Raw genomic sequence first — 14,931 nt, 5'->3', positions numbered from 1 at the left:
TGGGGCACGCCTTACCCGCCGCCGGAGCGGGGGAAGGGGCGCCGAAGGAGGTGGGGGTCTTGGGGAGCCAGCGCAGTGGGGGACAGCCCCGACCCGGGCGCTCCGACTGCGGTGCGGGCTGGGGGCGGGGCCTGGGAGTGGGTGGGGCCTGCGGGTGAGAGTTGGGGCGGGGCCTGGAGGTGGGCGGGGCCCCGAGGGTAGGACTTCGAGATGGGCCCGAGGTGGGGGCCGCCCTGGCCTAGCCTTTCAGATTGTGGGTCATGTCTGGGGCGGCGCCCGAGTGGGGAAACGGTGGGCAGAGTGTGTTCTTTGGCTTGGGGTCGGACTCAGGGCCGGGGTTTAAAGGTGGGGGGTGGCCTAGGGTTAACCCTGGTGTAGGAGAGCGAGCCGCGGTGGGGCGGGGCTGAGGGCCCTCCCCGCGCGCAGCCCTGACACCCCGGCCCTCGCTCTCCCACTCACAGCTCGCGAGGCGGGCAGCGCAGTCGAGGCCGAGGACCTGGTCAGGAACAGCCTGGCGTGGGAGCCGCGTGCCAACGACACTCAGGAGGAGGCCGGCACGCCAGCGGCTGGGAAAGATGAGACTTTGTGGACGGCGCCCGGCGGCGAGCCGGCCGCTGTGGGCCCTGGGGTCGGGCCAGAGGAGGTAGTGGAGGCATCAGCTGCAGTGACCGGCACCGCCTGGTTGGAGGCTGACAGCCCAAGCACGGGCGGAGTGACCGCGGAGGCAGGCAGCGGGGATGCCCATGCCCTTCCAGCTACTCTCCAGGTTCCCAATGAGGCCCTGGGGCAGTCATCAGTGCCCCCCACTATCCCTGAAGCTACTGAGGCCGACCGACCACCCTCCCCCACTCCTAGAAACAAGCTTAGCCCAGGCCCTGAACTCCCCAAGGAGAGCCCCTTGGAGGTTTGGCTGAACATGGGAGGCAGCACACCTGACCCTCAAGGGCTAGAGCCCACCTACCCCTTTCAGGGCACATCAGAGCCCCAACCGGCATCAGATATAATTGACATCGACTACTTCGAAGGGTTGGATGGTGAAGGTCGTGGCGCAGACCTGGGGAGCTTCCCAGGGTCACCAGGAACCTCGGAGAACCACCCTGATACGGGGGGAGAGACCCCTTCCTGGAGCCTGCTTGACTTATACGATGACTTCACCCCCTTTGATGAATCTGATTTCTACCCCACCACATCCTTCTATGATGACTTGGAGGAAGAGGAGGAGGAGGAGGACGATGCACTGGGAGGTGGAGACCTGCAAGATGAAAATGACCTTCTAGTGCCCACCGAGAAGCCTGGTCTGAGGCCCGGGACAGGCCAGCCCACCAGTCGATGGCATGCGGTCCCTCCACAGCATACTCTGGAGATGGTCCCAGGCAGCAATATCGCCCTCAGGCCCCACCCAGGAGAGCCGGGCAGGGACCTGGCCTCAAACGAAAACGGCACTGAATGCCGCAGTGGCTTCGTGCGGCATAACGGCTCCTGCCGGTCAGTGTGCGACCTCTTCCCAAGTTACTGTCACAATGGCGGCCAGTGCTACTTGGTGGAGAACATAGGGGCCTTCTGCAGGTAAGGGTGTGGCAGGCAGGTACACAGGGGTTGCAGAAGAGCACCTGAGGAGTGATGTGAGGCAGACTCAGCACAGAGGGCAATGTGACAGGCACAGCTCCCAAGAGGATATACATTCATGGGATTCCCAAGTCAGGACACAGTCACTCAACTCTCCTCTACAGAGTTACTTCTTAAAATGTACTTCCTGAGAGCTCATCGCTAAGAGAGGTTCCTCAGAAATAAGATTTTGTATTTCCTCTAAGTGTTGTATCCTTAACCAGACCACCCAATTATAAAGGCAAAATGAAGGGACTTCTCCAAGGGTTTTGGAAAGGAGCCTTTGCTAGGTTGAGGGATTTTTGTTGGAGCATGCTGTCTGTACTTGTAAGAGAATGAGGTCCCTAAAGCTACCTTGTAGGAAAGATAGCTGCTGAACACTCCCTCCAAGCCACGTGTATGGCAGGAGGAGGGCCAAGTCTCTCTGTAGGGGGTGAGCATGTAAAGTTAGAGTGGGGACCTTCCTGGGAGCAGACCCAGAAGAGCAGCAATGCAAGTAGGTCAAATGAAACAGGGAGTCTTTCCTCGCATTGCAGATAGGGGGTGTTTCTTGACTTTGGGTGGTGGCTTTTTTCATCCTTGATGTTTGTCTTCCTTGGGATACAAAGTCCATAATGCTTTTAAAGATTCAGAGTGTTTAGTACCCCTAAGGACATTGTCTGCAACCACCATCCCCCACCTCATCAGTAACTACCCCATTCACCTCATTCTTAGGAACTGCCGTCACAGGGAGGTATTTCACCAGCTGGAGATCTCACCGCCTTGTTCTGGAAGAATCACAAGTCAGGGTGATCTGAGTGGTTTGGAACAACTCCATCCTTCACAGCCCTAGAAGTGGAGCACAGCCCTCAGACTCCTTTGAGGCTTGTTTCCACTGGTCCCAGGAAGAGAATTTCTGTTATCTGGGGGTCTCTCTTTTTTTTTTTTTTTTTTTTTTCTTTTTGTCTTTTTTCGTGACCGGCAACGGATCGCAACCCTCAGTGTCGCGCCCGTACCGGACCAGGACCGGCAACGGGATCGCAACCCTCAGTGTTGCCCCCACTCCTCGCTCAGCCAGTGAGCGGCCGGTCTGTATGTGGGATCCGAACCCTCGGCGGGAGTGCCGCCACACTTCCCAAGCGGTGCACTGTAGCAGTGCGCCACCGGGCCGGCCCTGGGTGTCTCTTTTTTAAGTGTCATTCTCAATGCTTCTTTTTCCTGTTCTTTTTGGAGGCATGTGAAGAATTCAAGTTGCTTAGATCTTGATCCTCTGATAGGAGAGTAACAGAGAATGCAGTGAAAGTTGTACCCTTGGCACTGAAGCTTGAGTTCTAGTTCTTTCTACATATGGTCAGAACATTAGGGTCACTCATATAGGATTTGACCACACAGTTCTGGTTGGAGTTGTCCAGCCATTGCCAAGAGGAGGTACTGTGATTAAGAAATTATAGCAATAAGGCCTTGACAGTTGGCTAAGGACTACCAGAAGTATGGGGAAACCCTGGGAAAACTTTAGTTTGGGGGACTATAGTGATGATTTCAGCCTGGGAGCTTTGGAATCTGTGCAAAATCATCTTTCATCCTTTTGGAAGCCTGGGATTGTTGCTTTCAAAGTGAGCTCCCCATCAGAGTATGAAATTTAGATCCCTTGCTGGCTCTGGAGAGCTAGAAAAGCTCCCAGAACCTCTTGGAGCTCTCAGGGAATTCCCCAGTAAGACTGAGTAAGGGTTAAGATTGTCCTCCTCACTAAGCTACATGGCTCTGCTGACTGTGGGTCCACCAATCTGTCACTGCCTCATAAGGGCTTCTCCACATGTCCACTCCAGTTCCCCTTGCCTGGGGAAGCTTCCATCCCAAGATCATACTTGGGCCTCCTTACTAGATTCCTTCTCTGGCTATGTACACCCAGGCCCGGCTGTGGCTTGAAAACTGTTTTTGCATTCCACTCACAGGAGACTGCTGAGCCTTTAGTTGCAGACTGCAGCGTGCCTTTGTCTCTGTCACCCTGACCCACTGCAGGGAAACAATCAGAGCTGTGGTGGGACTTCTGTAGAACACTGGGTTAGAGGGCCCCACTTAGAGGGGTCTGCATTCCCTGGCGGCCCCAAACAGAGAGCCTCCCAATGACGGCCCAGAAATTCAGTTGGAAAACAAAGAAGAATTGCTTGTTAGCCATATCTGCCCACCCTATTTTGGATGTGGAGTAGCCAGTTCTCTGATGTGTAATTTCCCCATTTCTGGACCCCTTTTTCTTGTCTGTTGCTCACCCTGAGGTTCATGTTCTCCCTCCTTTGCCTGCCTCCATATCCTTCCATATCTTTCCTCTTTGAAGCAGCCCGGTTCCCATGGAAACAGCAATGTCATTGGAAGAGTTGGAGCCTGAGAATGTCCCCAAGGGCAGGAGAAAGTCACTCAACAAAAGGACTAAAACCCACCCAGAGGGTTGATTCTTGTTATGCTTGCATGATAGTTTTCATAGTAATAGGACAAGAAGCTTCAGGGGCAGAACTTTGGGGACTGCAGAGAAAGGAGGGGAATATGCATCCATCTTTGTGTTTGTCCTTGTCTGTTATTTCCTTATTTTTTGGTGTCTGGTTAGCCATGTGAACTAGATGGGACTGCAAAGCAGCAAGATAGGTTTTCCTGTGCAGGGCAGGTCCTAGTACTTTGTAGATATAGCTCTTATTCATCTTGTATTTCATCCTTCTTTCACCCAGAGCCCAGGGCAGGGAGAGGTCTGAGAGAATCCCATGATTGTCCTCGTTGAGGCTGTGAGGCAGAAGACCATGATTCCCTTCCCTCCTTGGTCACTTAACAGTAATGTGACTTTGACCTGTTCACTGTTTCTCTGCACTTTGGTTACCTCATTTATATTCTGGAGCTCTGGGCTGCCTGGCCCACGTCATACAATGGTTGTAAAGGAGGGGCCAGAATACCAACTATGGAGTCTGTACAGATTTGGGGCATTACAATCCCTCTAGATGGTCATAGGAACAGACTATTGTCATAAATGCTGGGGTCAGGGCCAGGCCTTGCTGTGGCCATGGCTGCTGCTCCATCGCTTCAGTCTCACACTTTCTCTGCTGCAGGTGCAACACGCAGGACTACATCTGGCACAAGGGGATGCGCTGTGAGTCTATCATCACTGACTTCCAGGTGATGTGTGTGGCCGTCGGCTCAGCTGCCCTTGTCCTACTCCTGCTCTTCATGATGACAGTGTTCTTTGCCAAGAAGCTCTATCTGCTCAAGACAGAGAATACCAAGCTGCGTAGAACCAAGTGAGTTTGTATCACCCAGCCTCACTTGTTGTGAGGTGCCCCACTCCTGACCCCGCTGTACCCCTGCATCTGATCCAGTGATATTGCTGAAGGTTTCTGGCATCTATTCTCCACCCCTAGCTGTTTTGTTCATGCTAAAGATTCACCCAAGCTTATCCATTCCAGCATGTAATGTGCTAGAATTGCAGCAGAGATGAAGCCCCTGGGGTACACTGCAGATATCCAGCAACATTCCCAACACCCCTATCCCAGGACAGAGGATGGTAGAAGAAAAGGCAGCCGGCATATAACTGCTCCCAGCTCTAGCCCCAAAGTAAGTTACTGTACTCAGTCTGTCCCGCACCCACCTGACTATACCTGCTTCCCTGGCCTTTGACAGCCAGCAGCCAGTGTGAGTATTTCACTCACAAATTAGCGTGGAGTAATTCTGTCTCCCTGAATCTGCTGTCACTCAATACCAGCTCCTTGTCAGTGAATGCTGAGTAGAAAGGGTTTAGCACCGCACTGCATAGCTTTTTAAAAGCTGGTCAACCCTTGGTCCAAACAGAAGTGCAAGGAACTTGAGCAGATCCTCTTTGGTGGGGGTGTTTAGTAGAATTTGACAGGGGGTAAGGGGATGGAGGAGACTAGGGTTAACTTCCTCTACTGCAGGTTTTAAGGACAAAATGGGGATATAGAATCCCATTTCAGCCCTTCCCCTAGCAGAGCAGTGACTGTCATGTGCATGTGAGAATCAACACACATTACGTATTTGCCTTTAAGTCTGTGCCTGTAACACTCAAATGTGATCTTATACACCATGAGAGAATCTCTCTTATCACTAAGTAAATTTAAAACCTTTCTGAATTGTCACAGAAGTGACAAGAGGAGAAGTTTGGAGTTCAGCTTCCTTGGGACCCAAGAGACAATTTATGCAGAACTGTCCTCATTTCCTTTTCAACCTGTTGCCCCCTTAACCTCCCTCCCTGTGACCTGAGACTCCCTCTAGAGAATGTGACTGAAGGACTTTCCCTGGGTCCTGGGAAAAGGACAAAACACCGTCTGTTGCTCCTTTGCTGGGTAGACTCATGCAATGCATGGATGCTGGCAGCTCTCAGGCTTTCAGCGAACCATGCTGTGGGGCTAGAGGGGCCTCTCCATTATGCCTGTGCATTGAGGCGGGGGCTGTATCTGTGCACGTGATCACTCCAGAGAGACAGGCCAGGACCCTTGGCTTCTCACGCCTTCACCAAGGGGGTGAGTGAGCCAGGGTCTTTGGGGGGTAGGGGGATGGGACCACCAAAATCAGGGCCGCTGCTGATGAGGATGGAGGAGAAAAAGGAGCAACTGCCAGGAGAGTGGAGAAGCACGAGCTGTGGCCAGGAGGAGATCCTCCTTCTAGGTCTTCCTCCTGGAGCCAGCTCTGTCTTTCTTACAGAGCATGATTCTTGTGTTTCTCTGCATACCTTCTTTCTTTCCCGAGCCTGGTTACTGCTCTGATGCTACTACATGTGTCCAGGGCACTGCAGGCACTGCTGCAATTTATTAATACTAAGATACACATTTTTTTTCCACATGTGAACATCTCTGAAATTGGATTGTGTCCTACAGTCGCCGGCATCTTATAAATACTGTTGGCCGGATGGTAGTCATGATGTAGTTGTCATAGCCTAGCTGCACAAACATGGTCATAACTATTCATATTGTTGCCAGTTCTTAATCTAAAGTCTGAATGAGCTACTTCATGTATATAATAAAAACTCTAGGTGAACTCTGGTTCAAGTGGTGGCAGTTTTTTTCTTAATGGTACATTAAATAATGGTGTATCTTATTGCAATCCATGGTATTTGATAAAATACAGTATCTGACCTATGAAGCTGAAGTGTCACTTACGTTTTCCCTTTTCTTTTCTGTCCTAAACAGCAAATTCCGGACCCCATCTGAGCTCCACAATGATAATTTCTCCCTCTCCACCATTGCCGAGGGCTCTCACCCAAATGTAAGGAAACTTTGCGACACTCCCCGTACCTCCTCCCCCCATGCCCGTGCCTTGGCTCACTATGATAACGTTATCTGTCAGGTAACTGATCTTCTTCACATCTCCCCTTATGCATGCTCCAGCCCCTGGCCTGTGTCTTTGGTCTGTTTCAGAATGTGAAAGCTCCAGAGAGCTTTGGAGGTCAGCTTAGGGCAACAGTGTATGGCAGTGAAGGTGAGAATAAGTGCTTCATGATGTATCACTTCTTTGACAAGCAGAGTTACAGGTAGTAGAGAAAATCTCTTTCTAGGATGATTCATAATGTTTAGCTTCATCTATGCTTTAGAAGTCTGATTCTTATCCTTTACTTTTCATATGGAGGAGAAAGGCTCTGCTTTCATTGCCGGGGAATTTCCTGAGGTCAGTGAAGCAAATGGTGGTTGCTCTTTGGGACGGGTGGAAAACCTCTGGGTTCTTGATGCTATTTGAGGATCCCAAGAATCGGCAGGCTTATATACAACTAGTTAGGGCCAAGATGAGCACAAAACACTGGTGGAACTATATGTCTAGGACTAATTCTGTTCTTAGGAGGATGGGATCATAAATTTCAGTTGAAACCCAATAAAAGGTCTCAATAGACCATTGTCTGAAAACCATGTCCTAGTGTGTTGCCTGGACCAGACTGGCCAGTAAAATACTGGGTACTGTCAGACAGAATAAATTTTGAAAATAAAGCAGAAACCATCTAAGCCTGAGATCATGTCACATCCAAGTCTTAGAGTTCCGCATATAATGCAGGCTCCATGCCTCAAGATAAATGCATTATTACACAAATTATTACACAGATAAGGGAACTAAATGGAGACACTTCAGACTGAAAATGGAGTTCAAGAGGAAATTTTGAAGTTCTTTGAAATAATGGACCATATAGTATCAGAGGTCATAAGGACCTTAACAATCTAGACCAGTGCTGTCCAGTGGAACTCTGTGAAACAGAAATGTTCTATATCTGCATTGTCCACTATAACAACTTCTATCACTCAATGCACTTCACATTATGAAAATGTTCCTGTGCTCCCTGGTGCCCCAAAGAGTGTGTGATGTCAGGGGTGGGGTGGGGAAGGTTACACCTGTGGCTGTAAAAGCTCTTGAAAAGTAGCTGGTGCTACCATATTGCCCAGCACAGATCTAGACTACTGTCTTCTTTTTATAGGTGGGGAAACTGGACCCCCAAAAGGGGAAGAGAGAATAATAGTAAATGTGGCCTTATTCACCAAACCCCAGAAAAGGAAAACATGGTCTGATGGAGGAGGAGTAAAGGGATCAATTTAAATATGAAATGAAAGAGGTAAACAGGATAATTTTTTGAAATCTTTGACATATAGGGTAGAAAAAGAACAGATTATTTAACTTGCTATGCACCAAAATATTAATAAGTTCAAGATGAACATCATAACCAAGGAAACAAGATGTCTTACAAACTGTAAGATTGATAACCACATTATCAGCCCACAAGGATGTAGGCACCTTGAGGGCAGCACAGAGTCTCACTGCTCTTGGTGAGCACATTATCCAGCCCCTTCCAGTAATATGCATTCATCAGCACTTACTGAGTACTAGTGAGCGGTGGCCTGCCGCAGCGTCTCCTGGTTCCACTGTTGGATCTGTCTTGCACGTGTGGGACAGCAGGTTTGACTAGTACAGTCATTCCTGCAGTCAGGGTGTTCACTGTCCACAGCTGGTTCCTCTTTCCACTTTGCTTGACGGAGTACAAGCGTCCTTAGGAGAGTTTCTGACCCATGCATTTCCACTACCACAGTTACAGACACCTTTTCTCCTCACAAAGAAGGAGGGGAAGGAAATAGCTCTTGGAGGGTTTGGTTACATGAGCCAATGCAAAGCTTTCCTGTCCTTGCTGACCCGGCTTTGTGGGAAGTAAGGCATTTGTACACGAAAGCTACCACTGACCCTGAGTTCAGAATAGGACAAACCTTGTAAGCAGAGCAGGGCAGGGGTAGTCAGCCATGGTGGACTCTGCCTGAGAAGGGGCTGTGGTGTTGGCCAGGACAGCACTCAGGCCATCCCTCAGGAAGTGGCAAGAGCAGGCTCTGGTGGTCTCTTGACTCCTCTTGGCTCTTGAGGGCCACTTCCAGCTGGCATCCTTCCCTCCGCTTATGCCCACGGGGGCATCAACTTCTTTTCTCTGTAAAGCACTGTGACTCTCCTATCCAGGAGGGAGTGTACTGGTGGATTTTTCTAATTTCATCCGTAATTCTCTCCACCTTGCCCAAAGCTTAGTCATTTCCAAGACCTTGTGGGCACTGCCCATTCAGACGGTGGGCACTTCATTGTGAAGTGCAGCCCTGCACATCGCTGCAGCCACACTGATTGCACACGCAGTACCAGCAGCAAAATGGAAGGAGGAGGCCTCGAGGTGAGCCAGGAGGAGAAACGAGGGGCATCAGAGTTGGGCCTGCTATTTACCTCTCTGCATCTCTCTCCCTCACCCCTCAAACTCCTCATCAGGATTGGTGTTCCGTAAAATTGTGGAGAGTTCTATTTATTTCAACAGATGGGTTATTTCTTTTCATAAGTAAAGTCAGTGGAGTGGGTCATTTTCCTACCCTGTTGCCATAATCCCTACCAGCCACACACTGATTTTTTTTTTTCAAACAAAAAAAATCTGCTGCTTTGGGGATGTGGTGGGGAAAGGTCAGTGTCTGGTCTGGGTCAGTGGCACCTCCTTCCCTCCCCTCTGCTGCTCCGTCTGGGCCCTCTGGGACTGAGGTGACGTGCTGCAGCCAGTGGGCCACAGGCTGAGTCTGTGTGTGAGTCTTTTACATAGCTGAGCAGCCAGCCTCTAAAGGGAGCATCAGGAGGCATGGTGAGTGTGTGGGAAGCTGGACACACTCCAGGTTTGCTGCATGAATGAAGTCACCTGAAACCCGCGGGCAGACTGCCCGAACACTCAGCTGCCCTGTTCCTCACAGCAGTGTTGTCGAGGGAATGTGGTGGATAACTTGGTCCTCCTAAGATCTGACAGACCTTCCAGGATTTCAGTTTCTTCCTAGGACTTCTCCATGTCCCTTAGTGCCTTTTTTTTTTTCTATTTAAATCTTTCTTACTTTCCAGACTCTGCTCTTGCCTGTGACTGCCTGCCCCCTTACCATAGAGGTTTGCATCTCGATGAGTGTGAGTCCAGGCTGAACCACATTACCACTGAGCTGAAGGGTGCCCATATGGCTGGGGTGGAATGCTGGGAGCGGGGGGCCCACAGTATTTCCCGGGACTTATGCCAGATGTCGGTTCAGCTCCCTCATGACAAGGTACTGCCGCCAAGTCAAAGGCAGATGGACCTTCTGCTGTGGATTCAGCAACCTTAGGTAATAGGATCAAGTTCTGGAGGAAATACTCAGGAGGGCTCCATATCGGTTTAGCCACTTCCTCACCTGTTCTGTTTGTTGGGGGGACTTAGCTTGTCTGATGGCATTGTTGGATACCTCTGTTCCTTACTTTTAGGATGTGTTTCTCCCAGCCCTTGGCCCAGAAGCCAGTTTCTCATCTGTTCAAATCCTCAAGGGGCCAGGTTGAATTTGGGCCCCCAGCTTCATGGCATCACAGCTCTGATGCCCAGATCTAGGAGTCACTCAATGCACTTCACATTATGAAAATGTTCCTGTGCTCCCTGGTGCCCCAAAGAGTGTGTGATGTCAGGGGTGGGGTGGGGAAGGTTATCCTGAAAAACATGACAGCAAGTTGCATCCTTAAGAGGAGAGGTTGAGTGTAGGCCCTCTTGTCTTGTTCAGGTTTTGGTATGATTCAAAGTCCATCCTATCCAGGATCTTCAGTGGCTCAACTCTTAAGCTTCCATGGCCAGTTTCTTACCCCAATAGTACAACAGTACACAAAATAAAAAGTGCGGTTCTACTTCATCCCTCTTCCCTTTCCATAAAACGTGTGCATGTGTGTATATATATATACATATACACCTATATCTATAGTTTTAAATATAAATGAGATTTTGCTGTACACATGTTCTGCCCCTTAGATTTTTCACTTAATATGTCATGGAGGTCTTTCCCTCTCAGCACATGCACATTTATGTCACTGCACAGTTTTTTCTGACTCTCTCCAAGCAGTAACTGACAAGGTCAAGTGCCCGAGCGTGCTGTGCACAGCTGCCTTGCCTGAAATCCACCTCAGTTCCCTATGAAGCCCATTTCCTCTTGTTCTTGCCTCTTGGTGATGGGGAACATGTGTTCCCTTCTCTATAAATCACATCTGAAGTCTTTGAGACTCTATTAAATCGCTCTGCTCAGTCTGGGCCTCTGGAGAAGTGCAGGGGCTGGGACAGTGGGCAGGTGCCAGTGATTTTTATACACACAGAACTTTTTTTTTTTTTTTTGTCTTTTTCTGTGTCCGGCAACGGATCGCAACCCTCAGTGTCGCCCCCGTACCGGACCGGGACCGGCAACGGGATCACAGCCCTCGGTGTTGCTCCCGTGCCTCGCTCAGCCAGTGAGCGGGAACTGGTCTGTATGTGGGATCCGAACCCTCGGGCGGGAGCGCCACCGCGCTTCCCAATCGGCGCACTATAGCAGTGCGCCACCGGGCCGGCCCTATACACACAGAACTTTTGAACACCTCTAGTGTCCTGTATGTACAGCCACCATGGAGAGCCTGGGATCTTTCCCTACTTCTCTCCAACCCTTCACTACACTAACCTAGTGCTGTTATGCTCAAACTCAGTAGTAGTGCAGGCAGCACAGACGAGAGCTCACCAGAGTTTTATGGAGAACGCAATGGTTCTTAAGCACGATTGTCTTGGATTTTGGAAGTGGTTAAAGCAAGAATGGTCTTAACTAGCTGGTCACATTGGGACATACTATACTCTTCCTGCCACCCATGAGTCTGCCCAGATGGTTACACAACCTCTTCAATCTGTAGAGTTCTGACCACTCACAACAACTGATTGGGGCACCAGAGGAAGCATGGAGGTCCACTGAATCACGATGGGTGTAATCCCTCAGGTGGTCCTAAAGGAAAAGAGTAGGGCAGGAGTTGCTGTAAAAGTTCTCTGAATACACAGAATGTGGAATTGGAGGACTATGTGCTAGCAAGGCTTCCCAAAGTCCTTGAATAGGCCAAGTCAATTCAGGTTCAGGAGCTTGCTGTAGGGTTGCAGGCAGTATCCATGGGTCAGCAGGAGGGCTCAGGTGCACAGCAGCAGTGGGTAGTGTGCGGCAGCATGAACAGCACCTGATGCAGAGCACAGCAGGCCACTGAGGTAGCCGACTCATTTAGGCTTGGTTGAGGCAACATCTTCTTAGTGAGCATCTTTTAGCAGATGCAGTGTGACAGTAAGAGTCTTACACATCTTTGGCCTCTGCTCAGGATTTATATTTGTTGTGGGGAGAGGGATCCTAGCTTTGCAAGGAGCAGCTGTGCACCTGACCATAGTCCTATGTGTGCTCCACTGTGTACATCGACAAGACGTGTTCCCTGACCAAGATGCTTTTGTAAGAGCAGAATGGAGGGCCCGAGGGAGGTGGGCCCAGCAGGCTGAGCAGACTCATCAGCATGTGAGACTTTAGAGGCACCTTGGCCAAGAGTAAAAGGGACTGTTTCTCCCCAGACTCTGTCCAAGAGAAAACCTTGGACAGGCCCACATTATAGGTCTTTGTCATCTAATTACCTGTCAAATTTTCATCTATATCTGTCCATTGCTTTTAAGGATGACTTTCCTAAAAAGTAGCTGCTAATGAGTTACTTTGGTTACTTTTGGTTCATTCAAAAATTAGAACTTTTTCTGGTTTTGGTTAGCTTCTTTCAGCCAGATGGAAAAATCTGAAATTATTATTTGATTGCTGTACCCATTATCTCCTTCCCTCCCCCCCAACTTTTTTCCTCTTCCAGGATGATCCTAGTGCTCCCCACAAAATCCAGGAAGCTCTCAAGTCCTGCCTGAAAGAGGAGGAATCATTTAATATCCAGAACTCCATGTCACCCAAACTTGAGGGTGGCAAGGGTGACCAGGCTGACTTGGAGGTGAACTGTCTTCAGAATAACTTAACCTAAAGCAGAGCAAGAAGAGAGGAAATAGGGGGTGGGGGCTGGGTGGAGGGAAGAAACATTATCTCCTCTTGTACAGAGCCTATTTCTTGTAACCATTTGTTAAACTCTTTTCTTTTTCTGACCTCATGGCATGCTTTGATGTATTTTGTACAGGAGGGAAAAAAACACTTAAAATAAGCAAGAAACTGAACAGAATTGCATACACTGGATTGTTTTGTCTGTGCTGTCTGTACATTGCTTCTGTTGCTGTGATTTCTAAACCTATGTTGTTACTCAACTGACTTTTTTTTTTGTACTTTGACCCACCTTTTTTTGAAATACCAGTAAAAAACAAAGTTCTTGAAATAAAACTTTTTAAAAAGCTATCCATTTTCTTAATGTCATTGCGTCTACTCCCTACCCATTTAATTTGTACCTTCATTGAACATGAATATTTAAACATGTTCGAAATCTCAGAAATGATCTGTGTATTGTCAGCTGGGGCTTCCATAACAAAATACTACAGACTGGGTGGCTTAAACAACAAAAATTTATTTTCTCACAGTTCTGGAGGCTGGAAGTACAGGATCAAGGTGCCAACAGGGTTGGTTTCTGATGAGGTCACTCTTCCTGGCTTGCAAACAGCCACCTTCTTGCTCTGTCCTCACATGGACTTTTCTCTGTGTGCAGGTGGAAAGAAAGAGATCTCTTATGTTTCTTCCTGTTCTTATAAGGACACCAGTCCTATCACCTCACTTAACCTTAATTAGCCCCTTAAAGGCCCTATCTCCAAGTACAGTCACACTGGAGTTTGGTGCTTCAACATATGAATTTGGGAGGGACATAATTCAGTCCGTAACATTTTGTATCACCTGTTAAGAATATTCTCATTCTGCATCGTATAGTGTACTTACTCAAACCTAGATGGTATACCCTGCTACACACCTCCAGCTCCATTATAATCTTATAGGACCACAGTAGTATGTGCAGCCCATTGTTGACTGAAATGTTGTTATGTGGTGCATGATTGTATATACACAAGAGTAAATTAGAAGGGTAGTGCTAAAAAAAAATGCTTGCTTTCTTTTATAAATATTTATTAAGCACTAACTCTAAGCCAGGCATTATGCTAGATGCCAGGAATATTATACAAATAAGATAGACTCTAGCCTCAAGCAGTTAATAGCCCACTTGAGAAACAGACTTATAAACAAATAATTATAATTCAGTATGTCAATATTATAACAGATGTGTACAAAGCTATGAGAGTTGGAGTTAAGAGTTCAGAAAGGCTTCAAAGAGAAAAGGTTTAAATTGGACTTTGAAGGATATGGAGGCATATTTCAAGATAAAACAGAAGAGGACATTCAAGCCACAGGAAGAATACTCAGGAAGGTAGTGCTATGTGACTAGAGATTGTGTGAGAGGGAAGAAACCTACGTGATGAGGCCGAAAAGGGCAATTTAGGATGGATTATAAAGAGCTTGGCTGCCATTAAGTGCAGGGCTGAGGGAGGGAGATAGTGGTGCAGGCAGACTGAGGATGGGATTGTAGAATGGGATGGATTACAGGGAAGAGTTGAAATAGCCAGACTTACTAACTATTGGGGGAGTTTTCTACAACTTCTTGCCTGTATTCAATCTGAAATAATTCCGATTACTGGAAATCCTGTAAATTGTGTTTCTGTTGCCTAATTTCTGCTGGTTCTCCCTGATTTATACTCACTTGTGCCACATGATTTTTTTATTTCATTCTGGACATTATATTTGAAAATTGTTTATTAAAACAGTTTGAGGCCAAGGATGATTTCTTCCCCTAGAGAGAGTTTTTGTATGCTTTGTCAGGTATCTAGGGGCACTAGGATTCTGGGATCACATTAATCTAAATTCAAGGTTGGAAATTTTCTAAGCCACTGAAACCAAACTGCAGACCTATCAGATTATATGAGGGCTGGTTTGCTTCTGGTTTATCCTTAACATTTAGGATGCAGTCCTCTGGAGTCACAGCACAAAACAGGCAGTGGTTTACCAGTGTCCCACCTTTGGTGGCCCTGTTCTC

The 14,931-nt window shown here is 48.3% G+C and overlaps 1 protein-coding gene across 1 annotated transcript; it reads left to right on the top strand.

Moving 5' to 3' along the window:
* Window positions 1-210: 210 nt before the first annotated feature.
* On the top strand, window positions 211-13,256 carry CSPG5 (chondroitin sulfate proteoglycan 5 (neuroglycan C)). The gene is made up of 5 exons (XM_008572151.1): window positions 211-221; window positions 379-1,566; window positions 4,674-4,862; window positions 6,765-6,840; window positions 12,736-13,256. The coding sequence occupies exons 1-5, from the start codon at window positions 211-213 to the stop codon at window positions 12,895-12,897; spliced, it is 1,626 nt and encodes a 541-aa protein (XP_008570373.1). The 3' UTR covers window positions 12,898-13,256.
* Window positions 13,257-14,931: the final 1,675 nt, after the last annotated feature.

Source organism: Galeopterus variegatus, unplaced genomic scaffold, assembly GCF_000696425.1.
Source record: "Galeopterus variegatus unplaced genomic scaffold, G_variegatus-3.0.2 Scaffold757, whole genome shotgun sequence".
In the NCBI taxonomy this organism is placed as follows: domain Eukaryota; kingdom Metazoa; phylum Chordata; class Mammalia; order Dermoptera; family Cynocephalidae; genus Galeopterus; species Galeopterus variegatus.
The sequence above is the reverse complement of the archived record's forward strand: the minus strand, read 5'-3'. Positions and strand labels throughout refer to the sequence as shown.